General features: G+C 35.6%; 1 protein-coding gene across 1 annotated transcript in view; it reads left to right on the top strand.

Moving 5' to 3' along the window:
* Positions 1–4,276: 4,276 nt before the first annotated feature.
* The window catches only part of LOC100378686 (ATP-dependent chromatin remodeler CHD8-like), a 41,522-nt gene continuing 31,172 nt past the window's right edge, over positions 4,277–14,626 (top strand). Inside the window, exons 1-4 of the mRNA XM_085500389.1 lie at positions 4,277–4,394; positions 5,909–7,260; positions 7,663–7,814; positions 12,958–13,262. Coding sequence (XP_085356515.1) covers positions 6,033–7,260; positions 7,663–7,814; positions 12,958–13,262 — 1,685 coding nt within the window. The 5' untranslated portion in view covers positions 4,277–4,394; positions 5,909–6,032. The remainder of the gene's footprint in view (positions 4,395–5,908; positions 7,261–7,662; positions 7,815–12,957; positions 13,263–14,626) is intronic.

The following is a 14,626-nucleotide window of genomic DNA, read 5'->3' as shown; positions in this document are numbered from 1 at the left end:
AACTGAGCATTTTTGTACAATTTCCATTCAGAAAAAAATGAATAATTAATAAATGTCCTAATAATTCGTGATAACCATACATACCCGTATCATACATATGAATTTTTTCACCATATATAACCAAACGGAAATTTGAGATATGGTGAGGGCTTTATACCACATAAACTGATAAAAAAATCGCCATTTTATGGATATTTGTCCCGTGTTTTGTGTATAAATTAGTTTAGTGATCATATCAAATATCAAATAGTGCACAGCAACATATATTTAGACAAATAATAGACTTTGACAATAATAATTTCCCGTGAAATTGTGATTATTTTCCTTGAGTATGTGTTAAGCAACTGACAGGGACTGTTTCATTTTCAGTGACTCATTTATCTTGATTTTGTGAACTTAACTCTGTCCTCAGTCACAATAGACGGAGTCATACTAGTCAGTCATACTAGATTCGTAGTCTTGAAGAGATTGTTATTGTTTCATACCAATTTTGGTGTGCAGTATTCTTGACTCTCTGAACGAAGATAATTTATTTACAAAATACGTCAGTTTTACCTACACCCTGGTTTTACAAATGCTGTAAAACGCCTCTCCAAAGCCATGACTATGCAATATTATTACACCTCAGGTATTAACAATTTCTCTTGAAATCGTAATATGTTTAAATATCTGGACATCTATTTTTAATTCTTCTGGAATATTGATATTTGTCTTTCTATTTGGTGCCTAAGACATTCCATGAAGAAATATTCTTCATTTTCAATTTTGATCTGGAAACATTGCTTACAGTTTTGTCTTATAAAGGTGTTTTGTATTGGGTATGGCTGTCCTTCTCTATTTCGGTGGGGGGGGGGGGGCAATGGTTATTTTCGTTCAACGTAATTGCAATATTTTTTTGTTCGTACAACGTAAATTAAAAAAAAAATTCCGTAATTCTGTAATCACAGGGTAGACGTACATCGTAATCAATCAAATGTTTTTTTTCGTACACTGTAAAAATGTGTCATTTTTCTCGGTACTCGGTTCACATCCAAATAAAAAAGTCGTAAAGAATAATCCAGGGAAATTACATTTTCGAAACTGTAAAACGACTAAATGACATAATTCACTGCAAAATTCAATTTTCACTGTAAACTGTAAAAACGTCTTTTTTTCGATTCTTGTAAATTGTAAAAAAAACTTTTTATTTTCCGTAAAACTGTACCAGCTACCCCCTTGCCTCCCCTCTATTTCTAATACACGACTGCTTGTTCTGAAATGGTTTTAGATAGATAGATAGATAGAATTTTTTATTTGGAACGTACCAATGAAAACTTGAGTAAAGTCCAAAAATAACAATAACAAAACAAAACATTCAGAACAACAAAAACTTACAGTATTAAAACATATCAAGAATATAGAAAATAAATTTTGCAAAAATGCTAAGAATGAAAAAATCATTACTTGAAACAATAATAGGAAATAATTCATCCATGCTAAAATCTTCCAGCTTTGGGGCATAGATGTATAAAGCTGCAAGGAATCTAGATCTATGTTCTTTGATTTGACAATTATTACAATATAAAATGTAATGTTTCTCATCCCCTACTTCATTATGTTTTATGTTTAAAGCGGGGGGGGGGGGGTCTCACCTGCGCATGCGTCAAATGGCCATAGCGTATCATTGTTTACAAACAAGAGTCTACCGATGAGCCTTTGCGTTTTTAACGCGTGTTGTTATCGTCGCTTGGGACTCAATTCCCGCGCGTGCGCAGGTGACGACCCTCCCGCTTTAAGATTACATAAGACCAAATACGGTTCAAAAGTGCATGTGTCTTTAAACTTTATATAGTTCTTAGTTTTCTATTATAATTTCTTTTGATCATCGTGCAACGCACATTACTGGCTTCAATCGTATGATCTACCACAGTCACTCGACTGTGGATCTACTATTAGTTTCACCTCAAACAACTAGGTTTCACGAACGAGGCCGCTGTAATGTTCAAATCTTCATCCAACCATTACAAATCGCCCTCTTGGGATTTCTTTATCTCGTACTTGAACCGAGATAAAAACTAGATCAGGGAACGCACAGCACGTTTCAAGTTTAATGTCTAAAAAAGTAATCTTGGGAAATCTTATGTAAACTGAGAACAGACTTCTCAAGGTAGAGTGAACCAAGTGAGTATTGGTCACCAAATCCGGGAGGAGAATAACGCACTGAAGAGGAGCACTTGTAGCCAAGGTGTTTATTGCTCAACTGCTAAGCCTGGAACTGAGTCTAAATACTCACGAGATGTTCCATACAATGTATCAATATCATTATGCAAATAACTAATTTAACTAAACGTCATAGCCTAAAATTATCACATCTGGGGCAGCGCATGGCCGACACCACCTGCTTCTGGATCATGGGCGTACGACGTCCATATTGAGTTTGATTATAAACATCGTCACGAAGCCTGTTTGTGGAGGCGCCCTCAATGTTGAAAGGCTATCATTCAATGGGGTCACGGTACTATAAATGACGTGTTTATTGACGCGGCAACGCTGGTCGAGGGGATGATAAAACTATCAGCACTTCGCGCTGCGAGGCGATCACTGCCTAAGGCGATTCATCTGGTGATACATTAACCGTCATAACATTTAGCGTTTCTGCGACGGACTCGGCGATAATACAGTGACGTAATTGAAGAATATTCAATAAATGTCACGCGTGAATTATCTGAAGTTGAAAAAAAGGAATCTATCTGGACATTATTTTAAAATAAATTCAAAGTTTGACGTATTGTATTTTTTTGAAATATGTCATGGGTTTATTCAGGTTTCAATAACGATATCGTTCTTCCTGTAGAGGGCACATAGAGGACATAACATCTGCGTCTACATTTCGCATATCATATACAGTAGCAGCACCATTATATTCCAACCGTTATATCACATAGCAACCGGAGAACTAATAGCCATATTAAAAAATATGAACACATGTTCAGTTTAATATCGAAATCCCAATTGCAAGGTACTTCGTAGTTATCGCCAATGTCATGTATTTGATTTTGTTTGTATCGAGGTAATTACTTATTTGTCGAAACAATTGTAAATTATGGTTGCTGGTTCTAAATTTTGTAAACAATTTTATTTTATTTCAGTCCAGCTCATTAAAAATGCCTCTAACATAAAACTATTTTCGTAATTTCTTTTCATTCACAAAAAAATTAAAGATTTTTTTTTTTTTTACTAACTCTTGGATGTTATTTTGTGATTTATCTAATAAAATTAATTGTTTTGCATTTAACCAATTATATTGTATAGTTTGTTGATGTTTCTTTATATGTAGCCAGTATTTTGTCTGTATTTGTGCACTCAGGCCGAGAAAACGTGGATATTGTCCCACCTCTGCTCTCGGTGCCCGGGCCTTGCTGCTGGACTTGTCAAATGTCTTATTATTTTTTTCTGTTGTTCTATCATCACATTTAATATTGTTTTGAATATATAGTGTCAAGATTCCTGGCCCATAAGTTAAATTGGGTTTGATAAAAACGGTTATCACCGAGAATAAGAAATGACAGATAACGGCCCGGAAAGTGTGTTTTTTTGTTTTGTTTTTTTGTCATAAAAACGACAAAACTTGCTCTTTCACTCACTCACTTGTTTTTTATTTTATTTTAATTGTTATAAACCTGGCGAGAAATTATATATTGGACACAGTTTACTGAAGTATGAGAAACTAACATTTATTATTTTCTTCGTATCGAAATGAAACATAAAAAGAGGATAAAGGAAGTCGACTCCGTAACAACGCCTCAAGTCATTGACCTTTATACGCACATGCTATGACCGCAATTTGTTTATTTACGTCACGTTGTCACATTTAATATTCATGAGGTTTTTCATGCTGAATCATTCAAATTCTCTGAAATTTGCGTTGTTTTTGAATTTCTTATCTGTCACTGACTCGAAACCACGCCCTCAACACCTGACGCCATTGTGTTGTGAATCATCCGGGTACTTCCTGGTGACCTCGTTCCTGATTGGTCAGTTTATTCGCTCAACGTGGTCCTCGTTCGTTTCGTGGTCATTCTGTAAGACGTTATCTGATTGGTGGAACTATGATCCTCTTCCATGGATATTGTGAATTATTATGATCGGAAAAAGTGAAAATATGGCTTATATACCACAAATCCATTTTTTTGCTCACAGCGGAGGGTAAAGCAATTTCATGAGAACACGCGACACTCAGAGTACTCGTTATTTTCAAAACCATGGCTGATCTTCGTTGACCAATCACAGTTGGAGTTTTATAAGTGCAAATTAGTCTCGCACGCTACAGAATGATCGGGTGTAAAGCATTCGGCCGCCCAAACTCTGCAAAATTCTCGGCTGGATTTTTCTGCTTTTCGCCCGACCATACAACAGTAAGTAGTTATTTTATGTGGCTAAATATGACAGAGTTTTGGTTCCCGGGCTGTATATTAACATGTGTGTCAATTTGAGGGGTACCCGGTAGGGACATGTCGTATTTTCAAGGGTTTTTCATTCGGCTAATTTCGTTCAAAATCACTCTGCTCATTGCACGTTGTGTGCCGTGTAAAACTTTTCTCTCATTGTTCTCTTTGCGCACTGTCCGACAAAGACCCTACCGTTTCTCGGCAATCTGGATAATTTTATATTGGTTAACTTTGTCTCCAGTTACCATTATTCTTACACAGTGTGAACTTGAACCCGACCAGAACACGTGAGTGCATAAATAATATAAATACATCGCGTATCATGTACATTGTCGGACGTTTATAAAAGACTCAACATGGTTGCCTCCATAGCCCGTTTTCTTTGTTCTACCAAATTACGTGGTGGTACTGTTGCTTTGTTCCTAAACCGCGTTCTTCATAGTGCTGTGTTGTGTTTCGGAGAGGTGGTGAACATGTTTTGAATGGGATCTGTTGTCCCGGGAAGCCATGTTGTTAGACCGATTTTGAGTTTGTTTTGTTTTGAAATTTCTGGTATGATTACATAACATTTTCATGAGCACGTTTTGTGACCGAAGGCAATATTTCTCTACTAAGTTTGTTTGATAGTTGGTAATGCTTGTTGAACACCTGTGAAACTTAAATTTTTCTGGTATAGCTTGAAGTTGCACTCTGGGATACTGCAATAAATTTATTGCCCTATTAATTTTATTATTGTCATTTTAGTCTAGTATTTGACATATTTGATATTACAGTATATACTTATTGGGTGATTATGAGCATTAATATCAATATGAAAGAGCTAATGTCAGGCAAATATTTTTGCACGAAGGCATGACCGACTATATCTGGCTTGTAATATTTTTATTTCATTCCACTCAGATGATGTACATGAATTTTACTCTCCAAAACAGTCTCCTGCATTACCAGTTAATAAAATCTAGAGGAACTTTTGCAGTTCCCTGTCATTTTGAGCATGTGATCTCTGCATAGCAACGGCCATGCAGAATACCCTAGATGCTCTTATTCTAAACACTGTTTCGAATTTGTGTGAAAGCAAAGCCATCTAATGTGAATATATGCAACATAGTGGTGATAAATGTATGAAAAACACGAAATATGTTGCTGTTCGATGTTGATTTGAATTACTGTGGGCATTCCTAATTCTCAAATTTTTGTGAATCTGTTCCAGTCGGAGGAGTCTAAGAAATTTATTATTACAAAATATGGTTGCCACAGGACCGAGATGCTACTGAAGAAGATCAAAATTTAAGTCGAAATACAACTTGTCATATAATTCATACCAAATTGTACAACAAAATGTGCGAAGTACTAGTTCATAAATTTATTTTAATCTTAGGTGGTGATAAGTTGGAAGTCGTCTCAAAATTTGAACAAGAAGTATTGACCTTTTTCTGCAAGGACTAATTAATTTTTTGTGTATGGCTCTATGTACATTACAGGTTGTGTGAACTGAAGAGTGGATATATAAAGATGGACTTCGATGCTTTTTACTGGACTTTCAGTTTCATGTTAGTGTAGTTGGAAATGCAAATATTTTAGTTGTAAAATTATAAATCATTGAAAATGAATGAAGAGGATTCAATGATGAGTTTGTTTGATAGTGATACAAACTTGTTGGATGAGATTACTGGTCTAAATTCTGGATTCGCTTCAACGCCAAATCTGGGACCAGATTTGGGAGCGCAGGGAATTGATCAGTTGATACCGCCGGTTTCTCAGCAGCCTCTACCACCACAGCAGCATTTGCAACAACAGTCATTCATACCAATGCAGTCTGGAGCATTACCTCATCAAAGTATACAGCAGCAGCCAGCTCAACAGCAGCAGCAGCAACAACAACAGCAGCAGCAGCAGCGACTTCATCACCTTGACGATTTTAACTTTGGTGCCTCTTCTCAACCATCGCAGAAGTTGCACCACATCTCAAATCCTGCATACATGCAAAACTTGAATCCAGATATCAACAATTCTTCAGCACAGTTGGATCATTCTCAAGCACAGTATCCGCCGTCAAGTGAGGGATTCACACAAAGTTTTCAAGGAAATCAACCGGTTTCTGGCATTATGAATGACTTCAACCCCATGTGGTCACAACAAAATTCAGAAAATGCTAATGCAATGAATGCTAATAACCCCCCACCATATATTCAAGAACAATCCAATCCAAATTATCAAGTCCCACCTTATTTAACTCATCATGGACATGATTATGCATTACCATCCAATCAGGTTCAAGTTCAACAACGCCCACAACAGGTGCAAGTGCAACAACAGCAGCAGCAACAACAACAACAGCAGCAGCAGCAACAGCAATATATCCAACCTTTTGTGAAGCCTAATCAGGGAAATGGTTACATATCATCATCAATTCGCTTAACTCGTGTGGGGCAATCACCTGCTACTACTCGTCCTACTCGCCCAGTGCTGGCTTTCCAATCACCATCTCATTCTCAGGGCATACAAATGAGTACAAACAGATTGCCTGCCCCGATACAACCTAGGCTGCCTAATCAAGTTCAACAAAGTTCCCGACCACCATACCCTGCTATGCATAGCAATGTTAACCAAGTGCCAGCCCAACGAACACCCCTTCAAGCAATGACTCCACAATCCAACCAACAAAATGTAACGTTCAGCCAGCGGGTTAATACTCAGTCACCTCGTGTCCAACCTCAAATATCTGTTCAGAGTGCAGGTCAGGGCCAGCCTAACATGATTACGATTAAACTGCAGCCACAGTTCAGACAGTTTACCCCGTCGGGACAGAGACCAGTCATGCATCCTGTTGCAGGTGAGAATACAAATCAACGCATGCCTCATTTCACTGCTAACCCTCACCAGTCACAACGTCAACCAGAACCACAATTCATGCAAGGTTTCACACCATCACCTACTAACCTGCCACAGCGGAGCATGGTACCCCGTTCCTTGCCTCCGCCAACATCAGCAGCACATTCTATGCCTTCTGCTGGCAACAATACATCTCAGGGAAACTTCATAAACTTATCTTCTAATCTGCAGTTAGAGAATTTAGTGCCTCCTGTAAGTATAAATATAAGCAATAACTCAAATACTGAAACGCTGGGTAATCCATTTGATATTCCCATGTCAAGTGGTCCCATTGGACAGACATCCCATATGCAACAACAACAACAAAGTGCCTCTACACCTTTCTCTACACCTGGCCATACAGTGACTACCACCAGTGCTGCCAACCCGAGTATTACTCCAAGAAGTACTGCCAATGTATCAGTCATGCATATCAACACTCAGGGGCAGAACCCACAGTTTGTCAACAAAGTTCAGAACCAAGCATCAGCTCAACAAGTTTCTATACTTCCTCAGGTATGTAGTGATCATTCATCTTTGTAGTGTTGCTATTTTGTGTGGTAATTATTAGCATTCTCCTTGACTAAAAGCCTCAGTATGGCTGGTAAGTTGCATGTGAATGATAGCTAATTAGCATATGGATGTCTTAATTCTCCTTGCGATATTTGTAAGTTGTATTGTTTTTTGAGAAATTCAAGTGTGGTGGTACAGTTTTGTCCCTCCAGCAGAACTGATTTTAGAGGAATCCTGAATCAAAATGGAATATTCCAAAATAGAGTTGAGTCAGCTTGTTGACCACTTGGGAGGTCAGTTTCAAGAAAAACTAAAATTGTACGAGACTATATAGGTGACTTCAGACACAAACAAAAACCTTGTCCCTGACTTGTTTCTTATTTACTCAAATTTTGTTTATGCAATGTGAATACCGTTTTACCAAATTTCTTAACTATAGCAACATATTTTTCAAGATCTCTGTAGTGTTCTCCGCAATCCAAAATAGCTGGTGGGCGGCATAATTAGTGTAAATTGTTTAGCATATTGTCTTGCATATCCTTTGCATACAATATTCTAGCATATATATTCGCGAAAATATTTCATGTTACAAACTGTGTACAAAAAATCAGTTATTCACTGTTCTTTTTTTAGCTCCGCTGTCGACTTTGTCGAGCGGAGCTTATCATACGAGTGATTGTCCGTTGTCGTCCGTGTCAATGTTTTACTTTTTCGACTTCTTCTTGAAAACTACAAGCCTGAATGCTTTGATACTTGGTGTATATGTACCTTGGGTAGACCTCTCTCAGATTAGTTCATTTCATGATCATATCTTCAATTCTCTAATTTTGGTGAATATTTTTGTCATTTTTGGTAAAAAGTGATATTTTCGACTTTTTGTTAAAAACTGCAAGTCCAATTGCTTTGATATTACATATATAGGTACTACATGTGGACCACTCTCAAATTTGTTCATTTTGTAATGATATCGTCAATTCTCTAATTTTGGTGAATATTTTTGTCATTTTTGGTAAAAAGTAATATTTTCGACTTCTTGCTAAAAACCGCAAGTCCAATTGCTTTGATATTACATATATATGTACTACATGTGGACCTCTCTCTGATTTGTTCATTTTGTAATGATATCTTTAATTCTCTAATTTTGGTGAATATTTTTGTCATTTTTGGAAAAAAAGTGATATTTTCTTGTTAAAAACCACAATCATTTATGATGAAAAATGATATTGTTGAATTTTTGTTGAAAACAGCAGGTCCCATTGCATTGATACTATGCATATTGTTCATTTTCTAATGATATCTTCTGTTCTATAATTGAAATGTGCATTGCAAACAGCGGAGCTATCTCAGCCGAGAGGCTGCTAGTTTCCATTTTAATTGAAACATATTTACAAATAACAATCCATTGAAATACGAAATCAGATAATATTTATAATTTGCATTTATTGAAATCAATATTTTATGCAATGCTCGGTTCGAAGCTGGTGATTTATACATTCTCAAAATATTCCAAGATTATTAAATGCAAGGCGTTTGATTTACGAAGAGAAAAAACAAAATATAATAGACTTGTGATGTAGAAAATGTACTTAGTTATTTGTCCACAGTACCAAAACAACAGATTTGTCTAAATAAAACCCATCATTTTTTTTTCTATTTATGGCATCATCTGTCTGTGATGCCTAGAATGACACATTTACACAATGTATGTCAGCTACGACTACAAGTTTTTGTGGAATTCAAGAAAAAATACTAGCAATGGAGAAAATTAATAAATATGTATTCAATTTCAAATACTAGCGGTGAACAAATCCGGCAGCTGTGTTTGATGTTTTTCACTAGTTTCCAAATTTAGTACATAAACTTCCAGAATGCACTGTTTCCCTATGCACCTTGATGATCAATTGTTACAGCACCAATGGCAGCAAGTTGTCACCGGCCTCTGGATGTTGTGGGCCAAGAAATCATCAGTTTGCTTTCTTCTATGCAGTTTCACAATGAAAATTGAGTGAACGTTGTAAATATGGCTAAAATTTCCATTTTTGTTAGTTTACTTGCAATCTAATGTATATATATACATTTTTTTTTTATATATGTATATTTTGTTCATAATTACTTGCTACTTTAGTAAACTCTAAAAATATCCCAAACCCAGGGTTGGGCAACTACTGTTTTGTTTTTTTCGAATGGATTTTGTTCAGACTTGATACATACATTGGACATTGATGCATGTCATTTTGTTTTGTTTTTATTCGATTCGATTCAAAATATCTGAATGGTACCCATTTTGTTTTAATTAATGCTGTTCCAGAGCAATATCTTTCAATATTGACAAGTACTTGTTTGATGATCAGATAGAAGATGACTGAATGTCAATCATTTTACAGCAAGTCTCAGAAGTATTGGGGCAGGCAATTTGCAAACTCGCTAGCGAATTGGCTAACTGCTTGGGTTTTGACTAAACAGTTGGATTTTGAATCTCACTGGCACAGTCTTGTGGTAACGCCCACTCTGGGAGAATCTATATAACAGTAGGGGATGGTCGTCATACTTTAGAAGCTAATCAGCCACAGTTCGATGACAATCTGCTTTCAAATATACCAGGGAAAGTGTTTTATGTGTAAATATGTCGATTTTTTTTAGCGGTTGGCTAATGTTACCCAGACGAATCATTTAGATGTGAAAGTTTGTCATTTTTTTCCTGATTTGTAGGAAACTGTTTATCAACGTGTCTCTTTATTTAGTTTCAACATGGTTTCAAGCAGTGTTCAAGATGGCTACCCCATATAGTAAATATCGACGGATTAATCGCATTTGTCATATTATCGCCATTCTCAGGCTTACCAGAGAAACTACTTTTACATTATCACGCCTCGTAACAAAGTAAATCATTCAGGGGAATCTAGACATGCTCCTAACAGGCTACGTAAAATCATTCTATGTCCCCTAATGCAACTTAGACTCGGCAATGAGTCGGCGCCAGCGAGATTCGAAAGCCAACAGTCAAAGCCAAAGCAGTTAGCCAATTCGCTAGCGAGTTGGCAAATTGGCTGCTCCAATACTTCTGAGACTTGCTGTAATGTTAAAAAATCATCATAATCAAGCATCAGTTTCTGAATCCATATCTCGGACACGTTTATGTTTCAACTATATTACTATAAACAAAACCATACATCTTAAATTTGATGGTTCTGTGCCATGCATGGCTTGTTTCTTTTTTACTTTTTAAAAAATGCAAATCTGTTTGCTTTAATACTAGGTGTATATGTACCTTGGGTAGTCTTCTTAGATTTGTTTGTTTCATCATGATATCTTTAATTCCCTAATTTTGATGAATATTTTTGTCAGTTTGGGAAAAAGGGATATTTCGGACTTGTTAAATAAATTAATTTCTCTAATTGAACTGTGCATTGCTTACAGCAGAGTTTTCTAATCCTGTTATATCTTTATGTATAGTATACAAACTCATCCCACTACTATGATGTAACCTTCAGAAACACAACACTAGCACCATCTGCATTTTAAAAGTATAAGCAATAATTACAAACTCTCACAGAGGAAAATATTTGAGAGGTAGAAACGTTATTGAGAAAAATGGGTTTAAAACGAGTCAAGTTGCTAATTCGTCAAGAATACTATACGACCAATATTGAGTGAATAGATACATGTATAGCTAGTCTGCTGTCTACCGTATTAGTGTCGATACCTTAATTATGCAGAGTAAATGCAAATGTCTTGAGTCACCAGGAAGCATAACCTATGTCTACTTTGGATATCAGACTGACTGGGGAGCATGAGGATTTGAAAATGTGCTCTAAAATGCCTTCTTCATCCTGAAGCTAACATTGATTATATATTTTGCAAACTCAGATTGTCTTAATGCTGTGTACACATAGGTAATTTCTATAATTGTGATAATTCCTGTCACCACTGGAATCTGGTTGCCTCGTATGAACTTTGGACAAGCTGACATGCTCAGTCATATGGCACATGTTACAGTGATTATATTCCACTAGATAATTTTATTTCCTTGTATGTGTTAAATTCATTGACAGCTTGCCAAGTATACGAACGCGTTATATTTACCTATTGAGTATTCGTGTTATATAGTTGTGTGATACTGTGTGAAATCCAGTTGACTCAAATTAATGCCATTGTGTGTTGTCATCTTCTGATGTTTATCATGATATTGCCTGAATGAGAATCATTTTGGGTCAGTGATTCACTGTAAGATTCATTTTGTGCTTCCGTTTACAAGAAATTTGAATTCTAATCAAGCCAAGTTCCTTGATTTTTAAAATAGCATGTACTTTTTTCACACAAGGCAGGAGTATTTTTTTAAATGGAAGATTATACTGAAGAGGTGATGATACTGTGAAATGTTTTTACAAGTAAGGTTCATGGGAATTGATGGAATAGGTGCAGAGGTTTACCTTTGTGTAGTAATGTATGACAATTTAGTTTCAGCATGTCAATGTTTTTCTGGTCGGAAATGTAGGCTTTTTCACTATTGTTACGATAACAAAAAAAAGATCTTAATTATCTTATAATGAAATAAATTTCTGAAAGTAATATTTTGCACACCAGAATGTTCAAACATGGTGAATAATAAGACGGGTGATTGATAACAAGTAATTAGTTTTTCTTTTCGCGTCACTTGCTATAAAAGATGTGGATAACATCTTGCTTATTTGTAGATAAGTTACCCTTTATTTCAACTTGAAGCTATGTTAATTAAAATATCTGTAATTCTTGCATCATGACCACACTAGTACATCAAATATTTTAACAACAAAATGCCGAAGGTGGTGCCTTCGACAATAATATGGTACTAATTATTTACTCCATTACCCAGAAGACGCCTAGCTTCCTGTCAGTAGAGGGCGCTCAGAGTGACAACTTAAACTACTATGCCGAGTAGGATCTATTTTTGGAAAATATTTTTTTTTAATGAGACTAACTAATATACAAATTATTCAGTTGGAATTTTATCTTGATCAGTTTAATTTGTCCATGCTAGTAACACTAGAACCAGGCGCTAAGTAATATCCTAAAATAAAATGTACAGGTCTGTGATAAATAAATTTCTGAATTTTTATTTCTGACAAATATAAACATTATATTAACATAGATTTACTTTATTCTACAGCAAGAATTATTCGTTCCTGTTTCTACGTCATCTGGGCAAGCGCAGCCAAATGCAAATATTGGAAACGATCCGGACAGTCGCATGGTAAGACAAAGACAAGCACAGGAAAAAGCAAATCGGATATGTGCAGAAGCTATGGCTAAAGCACAAGCAGCTGGATTGCAAACAGTACCACGTGTTGTGCATACACCTGAATTGCCAACAGATATTACAGAGGAGAAGCCCATGTCCAAATCTAAAGAAATCAAAAAAGAAGCTTCAAAGCCTAAAACAAAGAAAACTGTCATAAAAAAGAAAATTATCAGGTAAGAACCACCATGATTTTCAGAATCTTGAAAAGCAATTTGCATGCCAGTGCAGTACTGTAAATTCCATTTCAGGATGCCTATAGTCTTGATAATTTTGTAAATTAATGGGAAATTTTCACCCCTTTCAAGTCATTAAGCATCTTTTAACTACTATACTCTACTGTATTGTATTGTATTGTATTGCATTGTAATATAATTATCTTTGTGCCAAACTAGTTCAAATATTTAATTGTACACTAAGTCCCATCCTAGCCTTGACCATGATTGTAATCTCCAAAGTTTGACTCTATGGTATGTTCAATATCTGTCCTGGTTTGAACTTCATAATCACTGTATGCAATGTGCAAGTCAAAATGCTCTTCATATTGTCTCCTTGTAGCATTTTAATTGCACATTATTATTAATTACTATAATTTCAAATCCTGGCAATATCAAAGGAATTTATTTTATTTACTATATATTTTTTTTTAAATTGACACTATAAATTTGTTTCTATCGTCTAATAAGCCATCAACATTTTTGCTAGAACCATTTAATTATTTGAGGTCATTGTGAAGATGAAATTTAAACAAAAATGCAAGCCTTCATGTCCTAGTAGTCATGAAATGTTTCTGACACAAAATGTGTGATGCAGACTTACAAAATGTGTGAAATTGAAGTAGTTATTATTAGTAATATTATATCTAATTACTCAGCTGACACGCAAGTTCTGACTTCCCAGCTTCTGGTGGGTACATGCTTGTATATCCATCCAAGTAAGACTACCTTTATAAATAGGGCTAAAAATTAAACAAAGAATTGTTAGAATTCTATCTTGGTTATCTGTTTTGAAGAGGTCATCATGCTGTTTTGTGTACCACATAGATATGTGACTAATCATCGGCATAGCTGTTTCATTTACACATGGTATAAGCTACAAATAGAGATTAGAGAGAGGGAAACTAGCCTTGTAATTTCTAATTATTAGTGCAAGGAGGTTAGCCACATTTGAAGTGTCTCTTCACCTTGTACAATTATGAAGTAGTTATTTTGCCACCTGCTGCCTTTTATACATACTAGTACCCTGCTATGAAAATATTAAATATTTTGCTCTCTGATTAGTAACAGATAATACTCCGGTTGCAAATCTTTTCTGTCAGTCAGCCATAATGTCCCTATTCCTGTTTGTGTATCTTAATTTGAAATAAGTTCAAATAAAAGTGTATGGCTCCAATAACCCCTACCCTACAATATACATTTTGTTGCCTACCCTAAAGTTTTTTGTGCCAAACATAAAATGGTGTAAAATCGCACAAGATTTCAATGAGACTGTAATAGACCTGAATATTATCCTAAATTTTGGGTCAAATTTTTACAGTAAA

The sequence above is a fragment of the Saccoglossus kowalevskii genome, chromosome 6 (genome assembly GCF_978046115.1).
Source record: "Saccoglossus kowalevskii chromosome 6, keSacKowa6.1, whole genome shotgun sequence".
NCBI lineage: Eukaryota > Metazoa > Hemichordata > Enteropneusta > Harrimaniidae > Saccoglossus > Saccoglossus kowalevskii.
The sequence above is the reverse complement of the archived record's forward strand: the minus strand, read 5'-3'. Positions and strand labels throughout refer to the sequence as shown.